We start from the raw sequence: 25,196 nt of genomic DNA, 5'->3' as shown, positions 1-25,196 counted from the left end.
TTTTCGTAAAAACTACTAAAGTTTTGCCGTCAGGAAGGCTTCAAGTAAGACTGCCTTTCAAAGATGACCGTAAGTTACTCGGTAATTCCTATGAAACCGCGACTCGGCGGTTTCAGGCCCTAGAGGGAAAGACCTTGAAAGATCCAGAACTTCGTCAAATGTATCTGGACTTCATGAATGAATACATCGAGTTGGGTCACATGAGCCCAACAAATAATAAGATCCCGAGTGAGCCACACTACTTTATTCCGCATCAATGCGTACTTCGGCCTGAAAGTACGACGACTAAATTACGTGTTGTTTTCGACGCATCAAGTCGTACCTCTTCTCAAATTGCATTGAATGAAATCTTGATGGTTGGGCCGACCATTCAAGAAGAGCTGTATTCAACACTTCTTCGTTTTCGTTTGCACAAATATGCATTTACGGCGGACACTACTAAAATTTACCGCCAAATTCTCATGCACGAAGAAGACAAAAACTTTCAGCTTGTAGTGTGGAGACGGTATCCCTCTGAGCCACTTCAAATCTTTCGACTTAACACCGTAACATACGGCACTGCGCCTGCTCCATTTCTCGCTACACGGTGTTTACAAATGCTCAGCGATGCCAATACAAATATGTATCACACGGCTCAAAGGCCATAAAAAAAGATTTTTATGCAGACGACCCGCTTACAGGATCCGATAATTTCGAATCTCTAGATCTTATTAGAAGTGAGGTAGTTAAAATATTAAACTCGGGAGGATTCAATTTATCTAAGTGGTTTTCAAATCACCCATCATTTTTCGATTGTGAGAGTTCTGAGAAGGCCTTAAACTTCAATTACACAGACTCCACAAAAACACTTGGAATCCATTGGTTGCCGAAGAAAGATTTGTTTCGGTTTGTCTTAAATGACAACTTTTCCAGTTTACGAAGCGAAACATATTATCAGATTCGGCTCGTCTTTTCGATCCTCTTGGTTTACTTGCCCCACTAGTTACCAAAGCAAAAATCTTATTGCAAGAGCTTTGGCTGCAAAAACTAGATTGGGATGAGTCGATTCCATTGCGCCTCGACACCAGCTGGGAAAATTTCAAAGCCAATCTACTGCAGCTACCATCAATAGGCATTCCTCGGTTTGTACATACCGAGTCGAGTGCAAGCTGTCAAATTCATGGCTTTGCCGACGCCTCAATACGAGCGTATGGCTGCTGTATATACATACGTAGCCAATCGGCTGGTGGAACGAAATGTACGCTGCTTACTGCGCCAATGTTGAGTCGGCCAATTGAAAATATAAACTTCTGGACAGACTCCGAAATTGTTTTGCATTGGATCAAAACGCATCCATCCGTATTACAGACCTTTGTTGCAACACTCTATAAATCCATGATAAAGCTACTTGGCGTCATGTGCCAACTAAGCAAAATCCCGCGGATCAAGTGTCTCGGGGTTGTAACGTGGACGAATTGAATAATTCTATCTGGTTTAGCGGTCCACAGTTCCTCCTAGAAGACCCTGCGTTATGGCCAACAAACACCCACTTCCAGCTCTCTCCAGAAGACGAAGCATTAGAGAAGAAACGGAACGCAACAGTTTTAGTTGCTCAAGCAAATGAGTCGCATCCAATTATGGAACTCACCAAAAGAGTATATACTCATCAAAAACGGCTTCGTATTGTCGCTTACATATTAAGATGGATAAAACGCATTAGAAACCCATCTGCGGCATTCACACAAATACTGACGGCTGAGGATATTAAATTAAGTTTCCTCAAAGTCATTCAGGTGGTTCAACATGTTAAATATGGTGAAGAAATTATGAAACTGACCAAAGATACCACCCTACCCCCAAGGTTGCAAAAACTTAATCCGTTTTTGCACAACTACTCGGAATTGTCGCTGTCGTTTAATTTACTCCGAGTAGGAGGCCGCCTATTAAATGCGCCTCTCCCATATGATGCCAAGTTCCCACTGCCACTTACTTACGGTACCTATATTTTCGAATTCACCATGCTGGATCAAAGGCATTGGTAGCGCTTCTCCGAGGCCGCATTTGGCTGGTCAATGCTCGAGAAGCTTGTAGTCGTACCGTTCGAAACTGCACACACTGCTTTCATTATAAGCCGAAGCTGCAAACCCAAATAATGGGAAATTTGCCTGCCGATAGGCTTCGTGCACTACGATCCTTTCTAATATGTGGAGTAGATTTTTGTGGTCCCGTATATACTACATTAAAAATACGAGGTAGACCCCCAGTAAAAACATATATCGCAGTGTTCGTTTGTTTCACTTCAAAGGCAGTACATTTAGAACTAGTAACAGACTTGTCTTCAAATTGTTTTATTTTCGCCCTAAAAAGGTTCATTGGACGCCGAGGAATGCCGCGGAAAATACACAGCGACAACGCCACCAACTTCGTCGGCGCCGATCACAAGCTTCGCGAGCTGAGGGATGCTTTCGAGGCCCATCAAACAGAAGTGCAGAAATACGCAACGGGCGAAGGATTCACCTTCGCCTTTATACCACCCAGGGTTATGGGAGGCGGCAGTGAAGTCCGCCAAACACCTTCTCGTGCGCGCAATCGGCAACGCGCTGCTCACCGCCGAAGAACTGCAGACGCTGCTCGTTGAGGTCGAGGCCGTACTCAACTCGCGACCGCTGGTACCACTGAGTCAGCACCCGAACGATGGAGAGGCCCTAACACCAGCGCACCTACTAGTTGGGTGCCCCCTTCGAGCGCTGCCACCAGCCCAAGTATCGATGGACCCGATGCGTTGCTGCGACAGATCGCAACTTGTCTGTTGTCTCAAGCAACAGTTTTGGCGACTGTGGTCCAGGAACTACCTGTTGGGTCTTCAACAGAGGAGCAAGTGGTTGCATCCGAAGCGGAACCGCGAGCTGAACGACCTCGTCCTGGTTCAGGAAGACAACACACCACCGCAGCAATGGGTGCTCGGCCGCGTCGCCGCAATCGTAACAGGGCAAGAGGGCAAGGTCCGCGTAGCAGACGTGGCAACCAAAGCGGGCGTAATTAAACGCCCCGTTCACAAGCTCGCCGTACTGCCATCAGACGTTGAAGGACCATGAGCCTGTCAAGGTGGACGGTGTTACGCCAAATGGCGTTTATTTAGATAATTTTCGTCAATTATCAATTCAATTTATTAATAATTTAATTTTAATATAATTTAAGAACAAGTATTATCATCAAATATGAATTCTATAACTGTTTCATTTAGCTGCAACCGTAAATTTTAAGTTTGCTGTTTATTTTAGTGCATATAATGACACTATATATGTATAAGTACAGTAATAACATAACATAGCGTGAAATACATACATAATACATATTTACTTTAATTATATATATAGCCCGTTAGTTAAGTTTAGGCTAAGAAATCCTATAAAAACATGAATTCAAAAATAAAGAGGTCACTTGTAAAGTATCACCGAACGCGCTCGCAGTCTATTTTACTTCCGCGTGATAGAAAGTAGTCTACAGGCAATTGTTGTGTTCGCACATTTCCCAAGTAACATAATTTTCATCTTCAAAAATAAGGGGAAAATGTGACTTAAGAAATTTTTACAAATGATGAAATGTCAACACACTGAAAATATTATTTACCTGTTCGTGGACCATTTTAACTGGTTGTAGTAAATAAGAATGCAATCTCTTAACCTGAAGGCGAGTTCCCAATTGGTCTTTATCTGGAGTCCTTAGTTACCCAGCGAAAAGAAAAGTCCTCTTTTCATTAGCATTTATCAACAACTTACAATGGATACTCATGTAGTTCAAACACATCCTAGGGTTATCCAGGTCCACGTTTTGGTCTATATCTCGAAACCCTAGTTACGGAGGGGCATTAAAAATACTCTATACTATAGCAATCATCAACAGCTCTCATTTGCTACCCATGTTGTACAAACACATCCTTAAGTTATCGGGGTCCACATTTTGGCCTATATCTCGAGACCCTAGTCACGGAGTGGCATAAAAAATACTCTATACTATAGCAATCATCAGCAGCTTCCATTTGCACAAACACATCCTAGGGTTACCCGGATCCACATTTTGGCCTATATCTCGAGACTCTAGTCATGGAACGGTATGAAAAATACTCTATACTATAGCAATCATCAGCAGCTTCCATTTGCTACCCATATTGTACAAACACATCCTAGGGTTACCCGGGTCAAACCTTTTCCACATGTGTCTCTTCAATGTGGCAAAGTTTGGTTAAAATCGGTTCAGCCATTCTCCGTAAAGTTCATCGCAACGCGAAAAACGGCTGGATTTTTATATATAATACATAGATAGAAAAGAAGATATGAGGAGTATTTGTTGTACAGTACAATAGTTGTAGTAGTTCGGCGCCGCCGCGACTATTTCAGACTGTTCAGCACTAGGCAACTAAATGGCTTTATAACTTTAGAATGATGACCGCAACGGCTGCGCCTATTAATGCATTTCATTCTTATAGTCGCTAGGCATAAAATTTTAGCTTTGTACGACATACGTATTTAGAGAAATAAAGTGTGTCCGGTTATATGTACGTGCATATGTGTATGTTAATAAGCATTGTTTTGCTGGAAGTTCAGAGTACAAATATATACGCACATAGGCTAGGCCATCAAGTGTGCATACGCACATACAAACATGTACTATACATGCATATCCAAAAGATAATTGTTTTAGCATTTGTTAGACAGGAATTTGATTATTAGGATATTTACTCCTTAATTATTGCATGAAATATGATAAGCCGATGCTCGGGAGCTAAGTCATGGTTGCTTCAGTGCATACATATGAGTGCAACACTACATTTATTAAAGATGTAATTGAACTTAGTCGGCCGGCGTAGCTGAATGGGTTGGTGCGTGATTACCATTAGGAATTCACAGACAGAACGTTGGTTCGAGTCTCGGGGAAACATCAAAATTAAGAAAAAGATTTTTCTAATAGCGGTCCCCCTCGGCAGGCAATGGCAAACCTCCGAGTGTATTTCTGCCATGAAAAAGCTCCTCATAAAAATATCTGCTGTTCGGAGTCGGCTTGAAACTGTAGGTCCCTCCATTTGTGGAACAACATCAAGACGCACACCACAAATAGGAGGAGGAGCTCGGCCAAAAAGGGTGTACGCGCCAATTACATATGTATATGTAATTGAACTTAGTTGTCCCATATATGCAAATACGTTTCTTTGAAGTTTTCTTTTATTTATTTGAAATTTCAAAGTTTTATACTATCTAGAAAATGCATGCATTTATTATTGCCTGTAGTAAAATGCAAATTGAAAAAAATTTAGGTCATGGTTGCTACAGTGCGTATGCACATACTATGTAACACTATAAGAATTGAAGATGCAATTGAACTTTTGCACAAACACAACTAACTATGTATGCATGTATATATTGAGCAACACTTACTTGTATGCTCTATGAATTCTCGCCTAAAATTATTTTTGTAAATTTAGTCTATTTGTATTCTCTGCAAATGTTGTGAATTTATTTAGATATATATTCTTTCTCTCTCTCTCTCTCTCATTCTCTCTCGGGTCTCTCCCTCTTTCTTTGTCTGCCTTGAAAGTTTCACTTCTGTTATGGTTACTACGCTATCCGCACTTTTTTTATGGCAATTGCGCGAAATTGTAGGTATACATGTTTATATATGGGGCATTCTTTCTCAACGGGAGACCCCTATCCATCCAAAAATGTTTTTGACCTAGAGAGTTCTAGTAGGGCTTAAAATTTAGCTCTTTTTATTTACTTTTCAATGCAGAGTGGCCAAAAACGAAATTCAATATGGCTCATTAACTGTCTGGACCTTAGCTATCCATATTGGATCCGCCTTCTTAAATTTTTTGAAACTAACAAAAGATTCGTAATCATCGACTAAAAAACCCTTGAGTAACGAGTTTCATGCGAATTCTGAATTTTTTCAAAAATCCGTCCTCCATATTGGATCCGCCATTTTGAATTTTTAAATTTTTCATTTTGTATTTTAAAGTAGACTTTATTAGCTAAATTTTGAGACCTCGTACAACTCTTTCCGTGGAAATGAATTTTTTTGGCATAGGTTATTAGAATGAATTTAATGAATTTTGATTACATTTTTAGCCATATTAAATGAGCCATCTTGAATTTCGTTTTTGGCCACTCTGCATTGAAAAGTAGATAAAAAGTGCTAAATTTTAAGCCCTATTAGAACTCTCTAGGTCAAAAACATTTTTGGATGGATAGGGGTCTCCCGTTGAGAAAGAATGCCCCATATATATATATTAGGGTGTCCCAGGCTACAAGGGGGAATTTTTTTTTTCGGAATTTCAATACGCATACCCTTTATTTTTTTCCATTTGACTCTTAAAACTTATATATAAAATACAATATTATTGAGATCGGATGTCTTTAACCCGTGCCGACTTGATGTCAAACTTTAAGTTTAAAAGTTAGTATGAAAGCTATAGGCTCACAATAGAGAAAAGTTTAATTGAATTTTTAAATTAATTAAATAAATAAAAATAAAGAACATATTTCGTATTTATTTTCTTTTTATTATAAAAGGGACATCAATCATCAAATTTTCTTTTCAAAGTTTGCTTTTTACAGTCGGGATATACCTGTCTGTGTTCTTGTACGGAACGTAATAAAAATTGGTTTTGCTCCTCTTGAACAGTGATCAAACCATGGAAGTCTTGCATTAACTTAACCGCTCTTTCTGCCGTATCATTAACTGATTTCAGTCCTAGCAGCTTATTTTTAGCCTGTAGAAAGGAATCATCATTTGACCACGAAGAGGGGCACTTGTTCAGAAAACTGTCGTCAATCTGGAATCGATTAAACAGGAACTTGCTTTTGACAGAGACGAAGTCATCAATGTTTTTCTCTGAAATTAAAACAGATAGATCAGTTATCAATTATACCTATTAGCAAACTTAGTAAAAGAACAAAATCAGGGCTTAATTAACGTACCAAAAAGTGGGCCACAGAGTTCTTCTTTGGATGCAATGTAACGTTTATTGTGAGCTGTTGGGTTTTCTCTAGTTAAGTTAGCAATCATTCTTACTTTAGTTTCTAGTTTGACATCATCATCAAATAAAGCCAGAATAGATACTTCATCTGTCAAATACCACAAATGCTGCCAAAACTTCTGCAAAGCTGCTTTTGAAATGCTTTTGTCTATTGTTTCGTAATTTTTCATGGCCTTCAAAAAACACAAATCCTGATACCGTGTCTTTACTGCTAAAATACATTGGAGCCAGGGTTTTACGTAGGATGTCACGATGAACAGATATACGTCCAACAGAGCTGCCTTATCCTTGTTTGAAATTCTGAATTGAGAGCTACGTAACGATATTTTTAATGAATAAATGGCTCTCGCCATCCATCGAGCCTGGTGCATAGCACCTGGTGCCGAATCATAAATTTCTTCTCTGAATCTCCGCCAAGAAATATAATTGAAAGTTCAATTAATTCGCGATAGTCATCTCTAACGATTTCTTTGGTTAATTCAGTTTTGTAGAATTCTAGCAGTTTGTCAATTTTCGAAACATTAAAACAAGATAGCATTTCTGTACAGCTTTGTTTTTTCTCGAGATCGATATTTTTCCAGTTTTCTCTTAATTTCTTGAATAATGGGATGTCTGGGCTTGTAGTTACCTGACTGATTTTCGCTTCAAACACGCCTTTAAGTACTAATTCGTAAACGTGATGACGGCAAGCAAAAATAAGCACTTCTCTACCCAGTTTTTGTTCGAGAAGCACACATGCTCCATTTATGCGGCCTGTGTTAGAAGCAGTAGTATCACAACAGAGAATCTGCACTTTGTCTTCAAGGTTCCAGTTCGTAATAGCATCCCAAATTGCGGCTGCCTGTTCTCTTCCAGTCGAGCTATCCAATTTAGGAACAGCAATAATTTGTTCTTTATTATCGTATGTAATATACCGGTAGGTGTTCTTTACTTTTACGTCGTGAATCTAGAGCTGGCAACAGTTTTCCGTCCCAGTGGGCAGTTATCATGTCCGGGACCTTGTTTTGAAAATACATTTTTATAGCTTCATTTCCGTATGAACTCTATGGATGGAGGACTTGCTTATAGGGAATTCATCCGTATTGTGCCCCAGAGCCTCAATAGTAGCCTCAATTATAAAGACAGAATCCCTCACACTTAACTGACACCTGTGTAATGCGGCAACTAACTTGGGAGTTATGATATTTTTCCGCATAGAAGTTTTATCGCGCTGAGAGGAGGCTTCTCTTGCGCTGGGCCTATTTTCTTCTAATTCTATTATTTCGCAATCAGAAGAGGACTTTTCTAGTGGTGGTTCGCAAGATGATGTTGATGGGGCTAAGGATGAAAAATTTTTAGCACGTCGCTTTTCCTCCTCGATGATTCTAAGGCGCGTCCTTTCCTCTTTGTTTGTTAGTTTTTTGTCCACTCCGGCTAAGTGACCGGGCCGACCTGGTTCTCTTTGGCGCTGCAAGAAGATCTTATCTTCATTTATTGTAATCGATTGAAGAGCATCGGCATGTGCAATGTCAAACAAATTCTTTAAGTTTGAAAAAAACTCCCTTCGACGCTGTTCAAACACTTCTTGAGTTTTTTTTGCAATTCACTCCAAACTTGGTATAAGTTAACTAGTTTCTTAACACATTTATATATTGATCTGGTCGGTATACGTGCCTTTTCCCAATAAATAACACACTCGCGAATTGTGAGATTTGCACTTTCATTGACACTTAAGTTCACTTCACGAATATTAAAGAACAAAACTGCCAGTACTTGCCCGTTAGAGGGAAGTTTAGAACCGGTGATTTGATGTTTTACGCCCCCTATTAGAAATATCTCCTTTTTGGAACTTCGTTACTCCACTGACATGTTGACTACACGAAAAAAACGCGATTACTAATAAAATAAACAAGTAATTACATGCAATCAATCCGACAGTTCGCGCGCGCCGTACTATACAAGTACCGACAGGTTTCCGCTCAACTCGGCACGGGTTGCCGTGATTCTAAATAGACGAAACTTTATTTTTGGATGTTTTCAGACCATTCAAACAAAATAAGAGGGTATGCGTTAAAAAAAAACACTTTAATCTTTTTGGGACACTCTAATATATATATATATATATAATTGGCGCGTACACTCTTTTCGGGTGTTTGGCCGAGCTCCTCTTCCTATTTGTGGTGTGCGTCTTGATGTTGCAGATGCAGATATTTTTATGAGGAGCTTTTTCATGGCATAAATACACTCGGAGGTTTGTCATTGCCTGCCAATTGATTTGTTGAAGAGTAAGTTCGATGAACGCATTATTTCCAGAAATGGACCGGTCGAATGGCCGCCGAGCTCGTATGATTTGACGCCTCTAGACTATTTTCTTTGGGGTTATGTGAAGTCATTGGTCTACAGTAACAAGCCGGCGACGATTTGTGAGCTCAGAGCCAATATTGAACGCGAAATTGCTGGAATTTCGGCCGATTTATACAAAAGAGTGGTCGAAAATTGGGTTCAACGATTGGACTTCGTAAAACGTGCACGCGGTGGTCATGCAAAAGAAATCGAATTTCATACTTAAATGTATATGGGTAAGACTCCGTCAGAAAATATGAGATTTGCAAGTGGTCTTTCGATTTCTTTGAAACTTTGGGAAATATTAGTTCTAGGTAAGATACATTCGAGCCTAAAAGGATTTTGAAATATTTTCAAAATTGAGTCATCTACGCCATGTTGAAAATCGGGACCGTGTTTTTTTCAAAAATCAATATTTCTTGAACTGTTGGATGGATTTCAATGCAATTTACAGACAATATAGAAACAAATAAGTAGTTTAAATTAGTATTATGTTAAAAAAAAAATTTCGAAATTTTGACCAAAAAAAAGTCAAAAAAATTTGTTGCATCAATTTTTAGTTGATTTGGCCAGCTTTTTAGATTTTCTGTTATACACGTAACGATTCCTTATGATTTAACCTTTATTTTGAAAAAAAACATTTTATGGTGTCTATAATAGTTCTCGAGATATTGCGATTTTAGTGGAAGCGCGCACCGTGAAGTTCGCGGTTACGCAGCGCGGGAGTAGAAAAACGCGCACAGACCTGCAGCAGTCTGCTCCAGTCACTTCATACAGGAACACATAACGCAGCGCGCATTGAACACCTGTTACCTAAACCGTGCGTGTGCGCTTCCACTAAAATCGCAATATCTCGAGAACTATTATAGACACCATAAAATTTTTTTTTCAAAATAAAGGTTAAATCATAAGGAATCGTTACGTGTATAACAGAAAATCTAAAAAACTGGCCAAATCAACTAAAAATTGATTCAAAAAATTTTTTTGACTTTTTTTTGGTCAAAATTTCGAAATTTTTTTTTTAACATAATACTAATTTAAACTACTTATTTGTTTCTATATTGTCTGTAAATTGCATTGAAATCCATCCAACGGTTCAAGAAATATTGATTTTTGAAAAAAACACGGTCCCGATTTTCAACATGGCGTAGATGACTCAATTTTGAAAATTTTTCAAAATCCTTTTAGGCTCGAATGTATCTTACCTAGAACTAATATTTCCCAAAGTTTCAAAGAAATCGAAAGACCACTTGCAAATCTCATATTTTCTGACGGAGTCTTACCCATATGTTCAAACTCGATAATAAAAAAAAAAATTAGTTGAAAAAATCAAACCGTTTGTGTTTTATTCAAAAAAAAAGTTGAAGCGCTCTTACTGAAAAACGCTTTATTACCATACAACATATGTATGTATGTTAGGTATATGGTAAATATTAACATACATTTTTTCGTTCATATATAATAATAAATTAATAATAAAAATCTTAAAATAACTGGTATTATTAACAACTTGTTGTCACTAATTATAAATTCGGTAAGGATGATGATGATACATTGGTTTTATTTTAAGTTCTTCAAACATATCAAATGAATAATCTTCATAGAGAAATGATTCAGGCACACAGAAAGATGGCATATGCACATTTAAATATGTGAATTTACATGCATATGCGCATATATTTATGCTGTGTGTATGTATGTACACTTTGCTTACACACTTTTTCAGACATCCGCGTTATCAGTTACAAATTTTCATTGTTTAATAAGCCAAAGCCAAAAACCAACACTTGCAAATATTTATTTATCTAAAATTAACATTATTCAAAATTGTTTTTAAGTTATTTTAACCAAAATTAAAATTTTTGCAAGTTTTATTTTGTAAATGATTTCGAAGTGTACTGTTTGGCAAGACTGTGTGGTGAGAGAGCAATCAGCTGACACGGTTCTACGGGTTCCCAACAACATATGTATTCATATATGCACACATACTAATGTATATGTAAACGCATACATACATTTTTGTATATTTTCTCTGGAATATTTTATATGTAGATATGTATGCATATGAACTGTGTTATGAGCTAGGTGAAGATTTTTGAAGTGTACAAGTGTGCTGTTATTTTATTTTGCCTAACACCAAATCAGGCACCACTCAGTCGTAACCGAACTGTTAACCCGTACGGTCGCATTTTTTCCGCTTGTGTTACTTTGTATTGTTCGCACCCTAGCGTTTCGCGCCAACTAACAAAGCATTGTGTTTGATCGCTCGAAGTTTGCTATTTGTACCTGGCCGCGTTCTTTTGTTTATCGCACACGCTTCACACACATATCCACACTCACATACAACTAAATCAGTATCCACACAATGCCCCCCGGGGCCAACAAACTTGGAGATAATAGGGCGAACCTAGTCCAGAAAACGAAAAGGAAAAAACCCGATTATTCAACGCTGGATCTCTTCCCGGAACTACCGATAACAAAAAGAGATGACCCGAAGTACCTAATAATCAAGTCACTTCACGCCTACAAAACACTTGCATCCGGCTCCTTCTTTGTTGTATACAAAGGTGTACAAGGTACTAGCAAGGAGGTAAACAACATTTCGTCACTGCGCGATGGAAGTCTTCTACTCCTCGTAAGAAACCATAAAATCGCCTAAAAATTCTTAGCAACAAAATATCTTCCCGGCGCAGGCGAGGTTGAAGTTACTCTTCACGCTATACTAAACTCCGTCAAGGGCACGATTTACGCCCCCTTCATCTGCCACCTTCCGGATGATGAAATAATTGATGGCCTCAAAGACCAAGGGGTATCCGCTGTGCACAAATTAACACCGTTAAAAAAGGCTCCCGTGTAAGTACCGGTGCGGCTAACAATTGATAAGTGTACACTACCTAGCCGAATATAAGTCGCCTGGCGTGCCCTTGACGTCCGTCCCTACTACCTCAAGAACATGCGCTGCAAAAATTGTAATCCGTCAGGGCACACAGCAAACGCTGCAACAATACTCCAGCTTGCGTGGTTTGCAACCTTCCTCATAATCACCCCTCCCCTGAAGAATCCTCTCGAGTATACTGTGCCAACTGCGCAGGTGAACATCCCTCATCATCGAATACTTGTGCGCAGTTTATTGAAACAAAAGAAATACTAAAAATTAAAACTATACATAAATTTACAATGAGAGAAACCATCACCACTTACAAAAAACATCTTCCAAATATCCAATTATCTCTTCCCTTTCCATAGAAATACCTTTCACCAATAAAATTATAGTCACTTGCGCTTGTACTCTCCCCAATCAAATCATCACTTCAACCGGCATCTGTCATCTCTTCCCCCCTGACAATAGCTCCTTTTTACTGACCGGAGACTTTAACGCCTGGAGCCCCCTTTGGGGATCTCCCTCAACTAATCGATTGGCACCGCATCGATGACTTTCACGGTAGCGATCACTTTCCCATGCTTATTAAAATATCCTCCCCATCCTTAAGCCCAGAATATTCTTCAAAACAAACTTAGCGGACTGGACCAAATATCAAAACTACTGCCTTCTTCACTACGAATCCTTCCCCTTTTCATCCAACGTCAACCAGGAAACCTCCAGAAAACAAAAAATCATTTTTACCGCAGCAAACCAATCTATCCCTCCATCCTCCGTCGAACTACTCAAACCCGTGTGGAGTTGCCTGATCTCCCATCGGGCGCGTCCAAGGTGGTGGATAGGGAGCCCTGGAATCGTACGAGTGGCCTTCCCTGATGAGGTGGGTTCAACACTCGTGTGATGACTCAAAGTTGGCATAGAATCAGGGTGCCATTCGCGAACCAAACTGGCTAGGAAGGAGTCCCGAACAAAAACCATCCTTGGTAATGGACAACACGCAGGATATTACTCCAGGTGCCAATCCACCCGCTTCGGCGGCAGAGGCATGGATTCTGGAGGCCCCAACCATTACCCAAGTCTCTCAGCTCTACGAGCGAGAGCGCATCCTGGAGGAGATGGGGGTTGCTATCGGAATCTCCCCTCTTTCAGAGTCTGAGAAACGTTTCCCTTTTTCGGAGGGCCTGAGTTGTGAGGTCTCTTCGATGGTTGCACGACCTACCAAAGAAGCTGGGAAATCGAAGAGCGTGGCAAGGAGGGAGAGAAGAAAGCGGTGGGCAAGGCTCATGCGAGAGAAATCCCCATGCGGCTCGGGCAGCGGAAATGACGCCCACGGAAGATACCGAATCCTCGCTGGGCACGGGTGCTTCCGAGTTGTCTCGCTCTCGAGGTAAGCGGAGAAGGACGGTGGCTGAAAGAAGTACACCTCTCTGCCCTGCAGTTGCCGCCAATGGCCGAGCCACAACCCCCCAAGGTACGAGCGCGGTCTTGGCGCCAGTCAATGTGGCGGGAAAAGGTTCTACTGAGCCACGTCCCTATCGGCGCCTCGACAAAATGTCCAGCACAGCTGTCTGCCCCGCAAAATCTTCGTCAGTGGACGATGGGGCGCTGTACCTTCGCACAAGCACATCCAAGGGTGCGGCCAAGCCATCCTATAGCGAGAAGGCTGCTGGCCCACGACCTGCGGGTGTGATTGGTAAACTGGGGCCTGACCATCAGCTGACGGATGCAGAAATCAAATACTGCAAAAGTCAACTGATGCGTCAGGTTATTGCCTCCGGTCCTGAAGCCTACGCGAAGGGCCTGCGGGTGTGATTGGTAAACTGGGGCCTGACCATCAGCTGACGGATGCAGAAATCAAATACTGCAAAAGTCAACTGATGCGTCAGGTTGTTGCCTCCGGTCCTGAAGCCAACGCGAAGGGCTATGAGACAAAGGACGGCACCCTTAAGTGCGCGTTTACGGCCAACTTCGAGTGGATCAGGACCGTGGTCAATAACGTGCCCCCCATGGGGACCACTCGCTTCGCAGTCTACAGCGAGGAGAGTGTACCCGTCAGGAAGGCCATTTGCTGGGTTCCGGATCCAGACCTGTGTACGGCGGATGTCTTATCCTGTAAACGTGCCCAGAATCCGGGCATCAACACGAGGCTTTGGCGAGTCCTCTCGTACACCAAGAGGAAAAACCGGGAAGGAAAGGAAGGGACTGATTTTGTGATGCGAGGACGATGAATGAGGCTAGTGTTGATGTCCTGGGCTCACGGTACGGGAACCGTCTTTCACGTCTTTCCCAAATGATTGACTCGGACGGTTCCTGTAGCTACCGTCCCTTGACGGTGACGCAGATTAACTTGCTGCATTCCGAAGCCGCTACTGCACCACTAAGTAGAAGGCTTACCCAGCTGCCTCCATTACCCCACATAACAACAGTGCACTTTGACGGGTTTTGAGAAATTCTGTTGCCAAGACCTGGTAGCGGCTGAGGTGTGTTACATAGGTAGACGCGGATGGTCGAAGTTTGTGATTGCGTCTGCTTATTTTCCTTACGATACTCTGGAAGGGCCACCACCCGGGAAGGCCACTAGTCTCGTGGGGTTCTGTGAGCGGCGCAATCTGGGCCTCATCCTATGTTGCGATGCTAATGCTAAGCATACAATCTGGGGCAGCAGCAAGTGCAATGGACGGGGCTCTCGACTATTTGAATTTATCGCGTCCTCTTGCCTAGACATACATAACAAGGGCTCACAGCCAACGTTTGTAACAGCTAGAAGGCTAGAGGTGATTGATCTCACCCTATCAAACTCAAAACTTGGGTGGCCAATCAAGAACTGGAGAGTCCTTGCCGAAGATTCGTGCTCGGACCACAGGTGTATTGAGTTTCAGAGTGGCGAGGAGGCACAAATGCCATTTCCCTCTAGAAACCCCAGAGAAACAGACTGCCAGAAGTTAAAGGAAGCGCTGCGGGACCTTGACGCTACGCCACCAAGACACTCAACGCTGCCCTAACTGAGCATGTCCAAGCCTCATATAGGGAAATCTGCAGCGGTATTGAATCTCTGAGTGACACGGCGAAATTGGTTAGGATCCTGAAAAGAGACCCAACTGTAAAGTTGGGGTCACTTAGGAAATCTGATGGCTCCTTCACGGAGTGGCAAAGTGAGACACTCAGCTTGCTGATGGAATCTCACTTTCCTGGTAATCAGATAAGCGTCAGCCGGCAACAGCCCTTATTGATAGAGGCAGTTGTTAGAGCTGTTACACCTTCTCGGCATTACTGGTTCGTTGGGAGTTCTGTGGTGAATGAGGCCGTCATTCGATTTGCCATCAAATCTTTTGGCGGCTACAAGTCGCCCGGACCAGATGGCATACATCCTGCCATGATGAAGGAAGGCGCAGAGTCCATGACAGCAGCCCTGAAGAAAATCTTCTCGGCATGCCTGGCACTGGCCTACATACCATGTTCTTGGAGGATGGTGAGGGTCGCTTTCATCCCAAAGGTTGGAAGAGACGACTACACCAGCCCTACAGCATGACCTCTTTCATGCTGAAAAGACTCGAACGACTGGTGAAATTGCGTATACGTCAGAAGTCGCTGAAGGCTCACCCTCTGTCTCCAATTCAGCATGCCTATCAGAGTGGAAAATCCTGTCATTCGGCACTGCAAAACCTTGTTTGCTAGCGACAGTAGGGACTACACTATGGGCATCTTCTTACACATAGAGGGGGCGTTTGATAATGCCACTTTTGACAGTATGTGTAGCTCTGCTAGTAGGCACGGCGTAGACCGGGTGCTAGTAAATTGGATTCGTTCGATGCTGGCCCAAAGAATCGTTTCGGTGCGAGCAAAGGTGTCCCCCGGGGTTAGTAGAGGCTGCCCCCCAGGCGGTGTGCTCTCTCCATTGCTCTGGTGCATGGTAATCGATCCTCTGCTCACCACCTTAAACGATTCGGGAGTCTACACACAAGCAAATGCGGACGACGTTGCTTCTTTGGTAACAGGCCCTTCGCTTATGAACATCTGCAGGAAAGTGCAGAAAACTCTGGATCGGATTAACACTTGGTGCTTTGCGAATGGGTTATCGGCAAATCCCGCCAAGACTGGTATTGTCCTCTTTACCAGAAGGAGGAAGCTTGATGGACTCGTTCTGCCTAAGCTAAAAGGAGTCACAATCCAGCTATCCAAGGAAATTAAATATCTTGGAGTAATCCTCGATAGTAAGCTCCTATGGAAATCACACGTTGAAACAAAGGCATCAAAAGCACTGACAGCTTTCTGGCAGTGCAAAGGTGTCTTTGGGAAAGCGTGGGGTCTCTTTCTTAGCAAGGTCCTATGGATCTACACGTCTATGATAAGATCCATTATCACCTATGCATCAGTGGTCTGGATGAGTAGACTCTCTCTAGTGGGAGTCAAGAGGACCTTAACGAGAGTACAACGCACTGTGGTCATCTGTTGCACTGGAGCTTTTCCGACTACTTCTGGCCCAGCATTAGATGCTCTGATTGGTTTACCACCTCTTGATGCTTTCATCCAAGGAGAGGCCTTGAAGGCCATCCGCAGGCTGAAACACAATGGGAACTGGTACGGCCCCTGTCCGGCATAGGGACACTGAGAAAGCATGGATGTCGATCCAACGATTCTCCGCATGCCCCTTGACTCCATGCCATCAAGAGTCGTACTTGAAAAGCGATAGAGTGTAGTGCTACCAGAGGCTCAGTTGTTGTCAAACTCAGAAAATGAGCCCGGCAAACACTGTTTTCGCATTTTTACGGATGGTTTTAGGACCGAGCATGGCTCCGGCTCTGGGATCTACTTGGAATCCAGCGGGACAAAACTGCACTTTGCTCTTGGAATGCATGCATCTGTGTTTCAAGCGGAGATGTATGCAGTTCAAGAAGCCATGAACTTTGTTGTGCAAAAGCGATGAAGAGGCAGATCTATACAGAACTGAAAAAAATTGGGCTAATATAAAAAGGCTATCTGGTTTGCCCTCTTTTTCACCCATTTCGTCATGAAATACCCCTAGAGGCAATCTACTACATCCTCAAGACATAGCCCTAGAATTCGCCAAAATTTCAGTAACTCCTCCTCTCATACCAATTTCACCTCAGAATTTTCTGCTAACAAACTATCCTTACTATCCAATACTCACTCTCCCACTCATCAGTTATCTCCCTCAGCCAAACGGCTTGACTCTGAACTTTCCTTACTCCAATTAAAAGTGGCTCTATCCTCAGTCAAAGGTAAAATTCCTGGTATAGACAAAATATCCTACCCCATTACAAAATATCTTACAACTCTCTTCTCCCGTCCTCTCCCGCCTCATCGTCCATTACAACTATATCTTCCGTACTGTCATCTTCTCCCAACTTTGGAAAACAAAGGAAAGGCTGCTTGCAAAATCGCTAGCTACCGCCCCATCTCTCTAATACCTCTCCTGGGATCTTCATTCCAACAATCTAATCCATCCAAATCAGGTAACCTTCAAAAAGGGCCAAAGCACTATCGATGCACTCTTACATCTAGACAAATTCATATCTGACGCCTTATCCCACAAAAAGCATGTTTCGTTACTTTCACTCGACTTTGAAAATGCCTTCGATCGTATTGGTACTAAGGCAACTCATCAAATGAAAGGTTGGGCCTCGCATCTACAACTTTGTTAAATCCTTTGTTTCCAAACGAAAATAAAAGTTCTTATTTCTAATATTTCCTCCCACACTCTTGATAACGGCACTCCTCAGGGCTCACCCCTATCGGTAATTCTCTTCACCATAGCTTTTGATGGAAAATGCTCTATCCTGTCTTCCTTCCCCAATATCCGGCATCAAACATATGCTGATGACATTATCCTTTCTGACTTTAATTCGACAGTTTCTACTTTCGAGAAAACTCTCTCCAGTTTATCCTCATGGTCCTCTTCTCCCGGCGCTTCCATTTCCAAGTTACTATTGTACATATTTGTAAAAAACATAATTGTAGTTTCCCACTACTCACATTCAACAATACAAATATTCCATGCTCACATACTCTCTAGTTTCTTGGGATTGTATTAGACAGCAAGTACTCATTTAAATACCATTGTCAGTACCTCAGAGATGCACTTTGAGCTAAGGGATTGAGGTACCCGTGCCGAGAGCTGCATGACTGGTAGTGCTTAAATAACCAGTCGTTAACGGTCCCCTCCGATGCCCAGGCAAGGTCTCTTGTATCAAGTGCCTAAAGCGGTATGACGGCTCTACCGCGGCGGACCATTTCCTTCCGTGCATACTCGTGAGACCAAAATTTGAATTATGGAACATAAAACAAAAACCACTACGGAAACAACAAAAACTGAGAGTGTGCTGGCTTCTAGCCAGGACACAATGGTCGGACCCAGCAAGTCGAGTGCTCACCATAGCACCCCACTGCTAAAGCCCAGCTGTCTACAGCCAATAAACCAACAAACGCAATCCTCTTCTACGCAACCTCTGATAGGGATGCCAAACACAAAAATAAAAAATCATCTGGGTCGCTGCTCAAAGCGCGCTACATGAGAGTCAAATTCATTCTGGCTAAAATAGCTAAGAATGAATTAGCCGGTAGACCACATGATCGCGACGCAGAGGACATGGTCTGATATGAGGCCGTAGTTTCAGAGTACGAAACCATGGATGCTAGGAAAACTTCCGACCTTCAATGACATAAAAATCCTCAGAAGCAACCAGCGGCTAAGTGTAATCGATCACAAGATGTGAACGGGCGAGCTGCCAAGAAATTTTAAAATTTCTCGACTCAGGCAACAGGCCCTACAACAAGAGCGGTGGTTGCGCCTGCGAGGGTTGCTTATAGCGAGGTGGCCAGGGATCACCTTCAAGTTGCCCTCGTAGACGCAAAATTCCATAGTGGTAGGGAGGTGCTGGCCAAGTGGGGTGCCATTGAGGGACGGCTGTCAGAAATGATCGTCGAATACCTCATGGCAGACCGAGGACAGGCACCTCTTTTCGACTCGGGAGACATCTGCCGTGGCTGTAGGGTTATAAAGTGTCCCGATGAGTTCTCCAGGGGTTTTCTGGAGAAGTGAGTTGCTGTAGTCAGCAATGCCTGGGAGGGGCTCTCACTTAAGCTCATCCCAGCTTCGGATATCCCAAAAAGACCCAGAGCCCGCATTTAGCTCCCGAAGGTCAATCTGGAGGGTCCGAAGATCCTCCAAGGCCTCAAGCCTTGATTGAGGTTCCCATGGAAAACTGGATCACGTTGGAGGAACCTCAGAAAAACAGCTCGACGGAACTACTGGTTGATCTTTTTCGAAATCAATTTCGCACGGGAAACCATATCTCCCCACAGGAACCGTTAAAGAACTGACTGGCCTCTGTTCAATAGGGTTTTCAATAATAAATTGAACAGGCGAACTTTATCCTACTCATCCACTGATCAACTGGACAAACAGGTGGAACACTTGCAGCGATCCTATCAGGCGGCCTTCAAAGTGGCTTGTCCAGTATCTTTTAGCAAGAAAGACCTTCTTCCTTGGTGGAGCAAGACGCTGACCGCCTTGAAAAAGAAGGTTAGGAGGGCTTTTAACGTATACTACCAAACTAAAAACTTTATAAATTACCGAGTACCCTTTAATGAATACGAAAAAGCCATTAAATATGCGAAACGCAACTCCTGGAAGGAGTACTGCGAGTCCATTGAATCCGAGAAGGAATCTGCCAGGCTAAGCAAGATCCTTTCGAGAGACCACTCCTGCAGAACTCTTTTGAAAAGAGAGAACGGGGAGTGGGCTGAATCTGCAGAATAATCTTTGACTATCCTGGTGAATAATCACTTTCCGGAAAATTCAAGTACCCCACGTGACATTGTCGACACGAGTCGACAGGTAGGGCTACTCGATGTTTCCCTGGAATTTATTCTGTCAGTTTACAGAATCACATGGGCAATAAATAGTTTTTCTCCTTTTAAATCTCTTGGTTCTGACGATATCTTGCCTGTGATGTTTCAGAAAACAAGTACTTCGGTGGTTCCTGTCCTGCAAGAAAACTACAAGTCAGGGAGAAGGGGTCACGACTCGGCCAAGGACTTTAGGCCTATAAGTTTTACCTCATTTATTCTAAAAGTGTTTGAAAGATTGATTGATTATCATATCCGAGAGCACATCGAATCCAAATTATCTCCAGGGCAACACGCTTACCTGAAAGGGAAATCTACGGAATCAGCCTTACACGAGGTCGTAGGGACTGTGGAAAAATCTCTGGAAGGCAAAAAATTCACTTTGGCGGCCTTCATAGATATAGAAGGTGCTTTTATTAACATCAGGGCGGAGTCAATTATCACTGCGTTAGATAGACTAGAGGTGGAAAGACCTATCTGTCTCTGGATCTCGTCCCTGCTCGATTGCAGGGAAATTAATGCGGTTGCAAGCGGGGCTAAACTCACTAGATTTGCTCACAGGGGGATGCCGCAGGGAGGTGACCTTTCACCCCTACTTTGGCTAGTTGTAATAGACGAAGCTCTGATAATGCTAAATAAGGGTGGGCATACGCCGATGATTTGGGCCTGATGATATCGGGACCGTTTCTCTCAGTCATGGCTGAGATTTTCGCTGTACTCAGTCGCTGGGCTGCGACTTGTGGCCTCCGAGTTAACTCTGACAAAACGGAGCTGGTGCTATTTACCGGAAAATATAAACCTCCAGCCTTTCCACTTCCCAAATTAAACAACCACGTTCTCCCGCTCTCATCGGAAGTTAGGTATCTTGGAGTGACAAACTCCATTGGAAGCTACACATTGAAAATCGGGTAAAGAAGGCCAGTATAGCCTTCTACCTCTGCAAATATATGTTCGCTCAGAAATGGGGACTCAAGCCACAGGTCGTGCTGTGGATGTACAACGCAGTAGTTTTGCCAATTTTAACGTACGGAAGCCTGGTTTGGTGGGAAGCTCTTCGGAAAGGCTATAATATCACAACACTTTGAAGGGTGCAAAGGACTGCATGCATTGGCATCACCGGAGTATGTAAAACTTGCCCCAGTGCTGCCCTGAATGTCCTTTTGCACTTACTTCCCATCGACTTTTCCGTCATTTCTATCCCAGTTCAAAGTGCAATCAGGTTAAAGGAGATTGGTCTCTGGAGACAATCTCTCAAGGGACATGGAAGCATTTTTGGGCAGTTAACTCCGTATTTCTTCGAACTTCGAACATATCTCTCTTTCCGCAAACTAGAGTCCAAATAGGCAGAATTGGATCGAGCGGAAAATCTGCACCAAAGCTTGCGGTATAACTGACGGTTCCAAGATGGAATTGGGAGTCGGAGCAGGGGTTTTCTCTAAATCAGCCAATTTATCTATCTCCTTTAAGCTGCGGAACACTGCCAATGTTTTTCAAGCAGAAGTCTTTGCGATCTTGCAGGCATGCAAAATTCTTAAGGAACGCGGGAGCGAGTGAGATATTACCATTTTCTCCGATAGTCAAGCCGCGATTAAGGCTCTGACGACGCCATTGTGCAGATCAAAATTAGTAAACTCCTGTAAAGAGGAGATCAAACCTCTTGGGTGTGCAGGTAACATTTCTCTGATCTGGGTTCCAGGACATAGGAAAATAGAGGGAAATGAAATTTCTAATGAGCTTGCCAAGAAGGGGACTGGATTGGCCTCAGAGACCTCCTACCCGGTCATCGGCATCCACTTAACACTTGTTAAAGGGGAACTGCACAAATTATTTCTCAGGAAAGCGCTATTTCTTCATGTGCTATACGAAGAACTCAGAAAGTTCTTTGGACTCCTCGCCATTCAATTTTCAAACCCGTAGCTATGTTTACCGGTCACTCGACGATCGGCACACATGCGGAAAAGCTAGGGTTACCATTTCACCCCCACTGCAGACGCTGTGGGGACCTTACAGAGAAGGAGACCGTTGAGCATTTTCTCTGTAAATGTCCGGGTTTGGCAGCTAGAAGACTAAGGTCACTGGGAGCTCTTTTCTTCGACAGCCTGGGGCAGTGCGCCAACCTAAGTCCAATCAATCTTCTCTATTATATCAACAGCTCTGGTTGGCTGTAGATATCTGCCTGTTGGAGGTCTCATAATGGTATCAAAACGGCGCTTTAGTGCTACTTGAGGAGTGCCAGGTGCACTTCAACCATTTCACCTACCTACCTACCTCAGAGATAGACTCATACCGAACTCAAACATTGTTAAATACCTGCCATTCAAGCGTTCGTTCATTGGCCCAGCTTTACTGTTCAACGTTGTAAGAGCTCTTATCCTTTCTGTGATCAACTACGCTCTTGAAATCTACGGTCATCATGCAAAAAATAATCTTAAAATGCTTGCGGCATCATATCACACTGCTATTCGCAGAGCGCTTCGGGCATTTCCACGTCACCCATTAAAAACATTTTGGCGGAATCTGGGCTACCGTTCTTGAAAAACAACATGGAGGACAGTATCTGCGAATTTTCCCCTAAGCTCCCCCTCGGCACCAACTTGACGCTGCGCAATGCTTTCTACTCAGCTACCTCTCGTAACCGTATTCCAAAATTACAATCGTCTATCTATAAACGCGTCATATTCGCCAAAGAAAATAACTTACCACTAAAAACTTACCACAAAAAAAAATTAACCAATTTCATACGGCCCCCTACTGTTCCATCTTTACAGCGGAAGCTACTGCAATATTGCACGCTATCCAACACGCGACTAAAAATACAGGAAAATACATCATTTGTACAGATAGCCAATCCTGCTTTCACGCCATCAATCAATGCAATAACCCCAATAGCATCATCAGCTGCATTAGAGACAATCTCATCTCCTACCCAAATAAGACAAAGATAATGTGGGTACCAAGCCACACCGGCATCGACGGTAATACCTACGCAGACAAAATTGCAAAAGGCACGACTTTCATTCCGACCGTAACATCCAGCCTCTTCATCAAGAGCGACATATATCGCCTAGTCAACCAAAACAGACACACCAAGCTGGCTCTCTACTGGATAGATTACAACCATCATTATTCCAGAATCAACCCAACTCGGACCAAACCTCACTACCCTTCATCCATACCAACAAACATGCTCACACCTTTTATACGGCTCCGAATCGCACACACCATACTCACACATGCTCATCTCTTAGAAAGGGGCCGGACCAACCAATGTCCCTTCTGCAATGCCCCAACAAGCGTTCTCCATCTAATTGCTTTCTGCCCAGGACTCGATGCCAAAAGGCAGTAGAATTTCGTTGGAACCGACCGATCCGCACTTCTTATGAACCCATCTGAAAAAAACATAAGATCAATGTATGGATTCCTAAAAGAAGCCGACCTACTCCGAAGGGCTTAAAACCGTTCATACTCCCCGGGCAGCTGATAGCCTCTGATGCTAGTGCTGCAAGACAACCCCAGTTTATATAATAGTTATTGAGTAAAGCCATGTCAAGTGATCCTCGAAAATTTCACTAAGTCAGGGATTTTAGGGAAAGATGTCTCGTTGTGTAGTCAAAGTCATGTTAACGCTATTCTATAAATATTTCGAGCAAATTCCAATTTTAGCAATTGTTATTAACACTCAAAGTTTTAAGCAAGATTAAATTGAAAAATTAATTACTCCAAAACTATAATAGATAATGACGTGAAATTTTGCATACCATTCAAGTATTGTCTGTACTATTTTTCAATTGTTAATAACATTTTTTATTGTGACAAATAGATAAATAAATAATAACTTTTTGTAATCAGTTGCATTTTTTCATGTTTTCTTCACGCTGTTAAACAATCGGACTTACGCATAATTGTGCGAAAAACGCTTACCTTCAATAATCTGAAAATAGAATTTTGTACTTTTACTCCATTTCCGAGATATTGACTGTTTTGTAACTTAATGCGCTCGACGGTGGCATTACTGCCATCGGCTGATCGGTCGCGCGGCGGCTTGAGGGACCGCGCAAACTGAAGGAGCGTGCACGTTTGAACATGCTCGCACAGGATTTATTGCCTATTGACTGAATTCGCCACTGCTTTGTGTCAGTTCGATTTAAGTGGTGACTGGTGACAAAGCATATTTGCATATTTCAATATTATTATTAATATGGTTCGACCGAGCGAATGCTGTAATCCGTTTATGAAAAAAGGCCATAATTGTGTCCGACGCAATTTATTTTTGGTGACATCTAAGTGGAATGATAAATTTGAAAAATATATTGGTCAATATGTTTGTAAAATATGTCGCAAAGAATTATATCAGGGTGCGAAAACCACTGTTATCGCACTAGGTGAACATTGTCAGAATACGAGGTGAGCTGTAATATTTATTCAATATTCTTCGAGTAATAATTTAATTATTATCGCTTACATTATCACATTGGAAATTAATATGTCATATACTGTAAAATAATACGTCTGCTGTTGCAAACAAGATTTGAATTTCGATTGAAAATTATTTCTTTTCAGAGTGAATAGATGTTTGCTTGTGTAATGGGCATTTCGTTAGATATTTACATACTTTCCAAATTTTTTTTCTTTTATTGCTATTTTTAACCTCAAATAAAAACACTTCAATTTTTAATGTGAAAGTTAATAAAACATTTAAAATTGCTGACTCCGCTAGAGTAAATCGCCACGTTTCTTTTTTCAGTCCTACTCAAAGTGCAGAAAATGAGACGTCGGATAGCTCTATAGATTCTTTTGACGCTTCGGAGGATGAAAATTTCGAAATAAAGAACATTGATCATTCTTTGAAATTCGATAAAGTGAACAAAATTCTGCAAGACCTAGGCGAGTCACCAATTAAAAAAAAAGGTATTCTGATTTATGCGATAAGGAACTCAAAGAAATTGTTGCAATTGTTGTTCATTAATTCCGGAAAAGGAACAGCAAATGCAGAATTAAAAAATCAGAAAAAAACAGAAGATCTATACTCAGCTTTTGTGAAAAATATTAAAGACGCTTTGCTTGAAAAGAACAGTATCAACCATAAAACAATCGATTTCGATTTTTGCTCTC

At 42.2% G+C, this 25,196-nt stretch overlaps 1 protein-coding gene across 1 annotated transcript; it reads left to right on the top strand.

Moving 5' to 3' along the window:
• Window positions 1–2,438: 2,438 nt before the first annotated feature.
• Window positions 2,439–3,074, top strand: LOC128869925 (uncharacterized). Its single transcript, XM_054112523.1, has one exon. The coding sequence runs from the start codon at window positions 2,439–2,441 to the stop codon at window positions 3,072–3,074; it is 636 nt and encodes a 211-aa protein (XP_053968498.1).
• The last annotated feature ends 22,122 nt before the right edge of the window (window positions 3,075–25,196 follow it).

This window comes from Anastrepha ludens, chromosome X (genome assembly GCF_028408465.1).
Source record: "Anastrepha ludens isolate Willacy chromosome X, idAnaLude1.1, whole genome shotgun sequence".
NCBI classification, from domain to species: domain Eukaryota; kingdom Metazoa; phylum Arthropoda; class Insecta; order Diptera; family Tephritidae; genus Anastrepha; species Anastrepha ludens.
This window is presented reverse-complemented; position numbering and strand designations above follow the sequence as displayed.

Coding starts and splice junctions, on each gene's coding strand:
- LOC128869925 (XM_054112523.1), top strand. CDS start 2,439: ATGCTTTCGAGGCCCATCAAACAGAAGTGCAGAAATACGCAACGGGCG.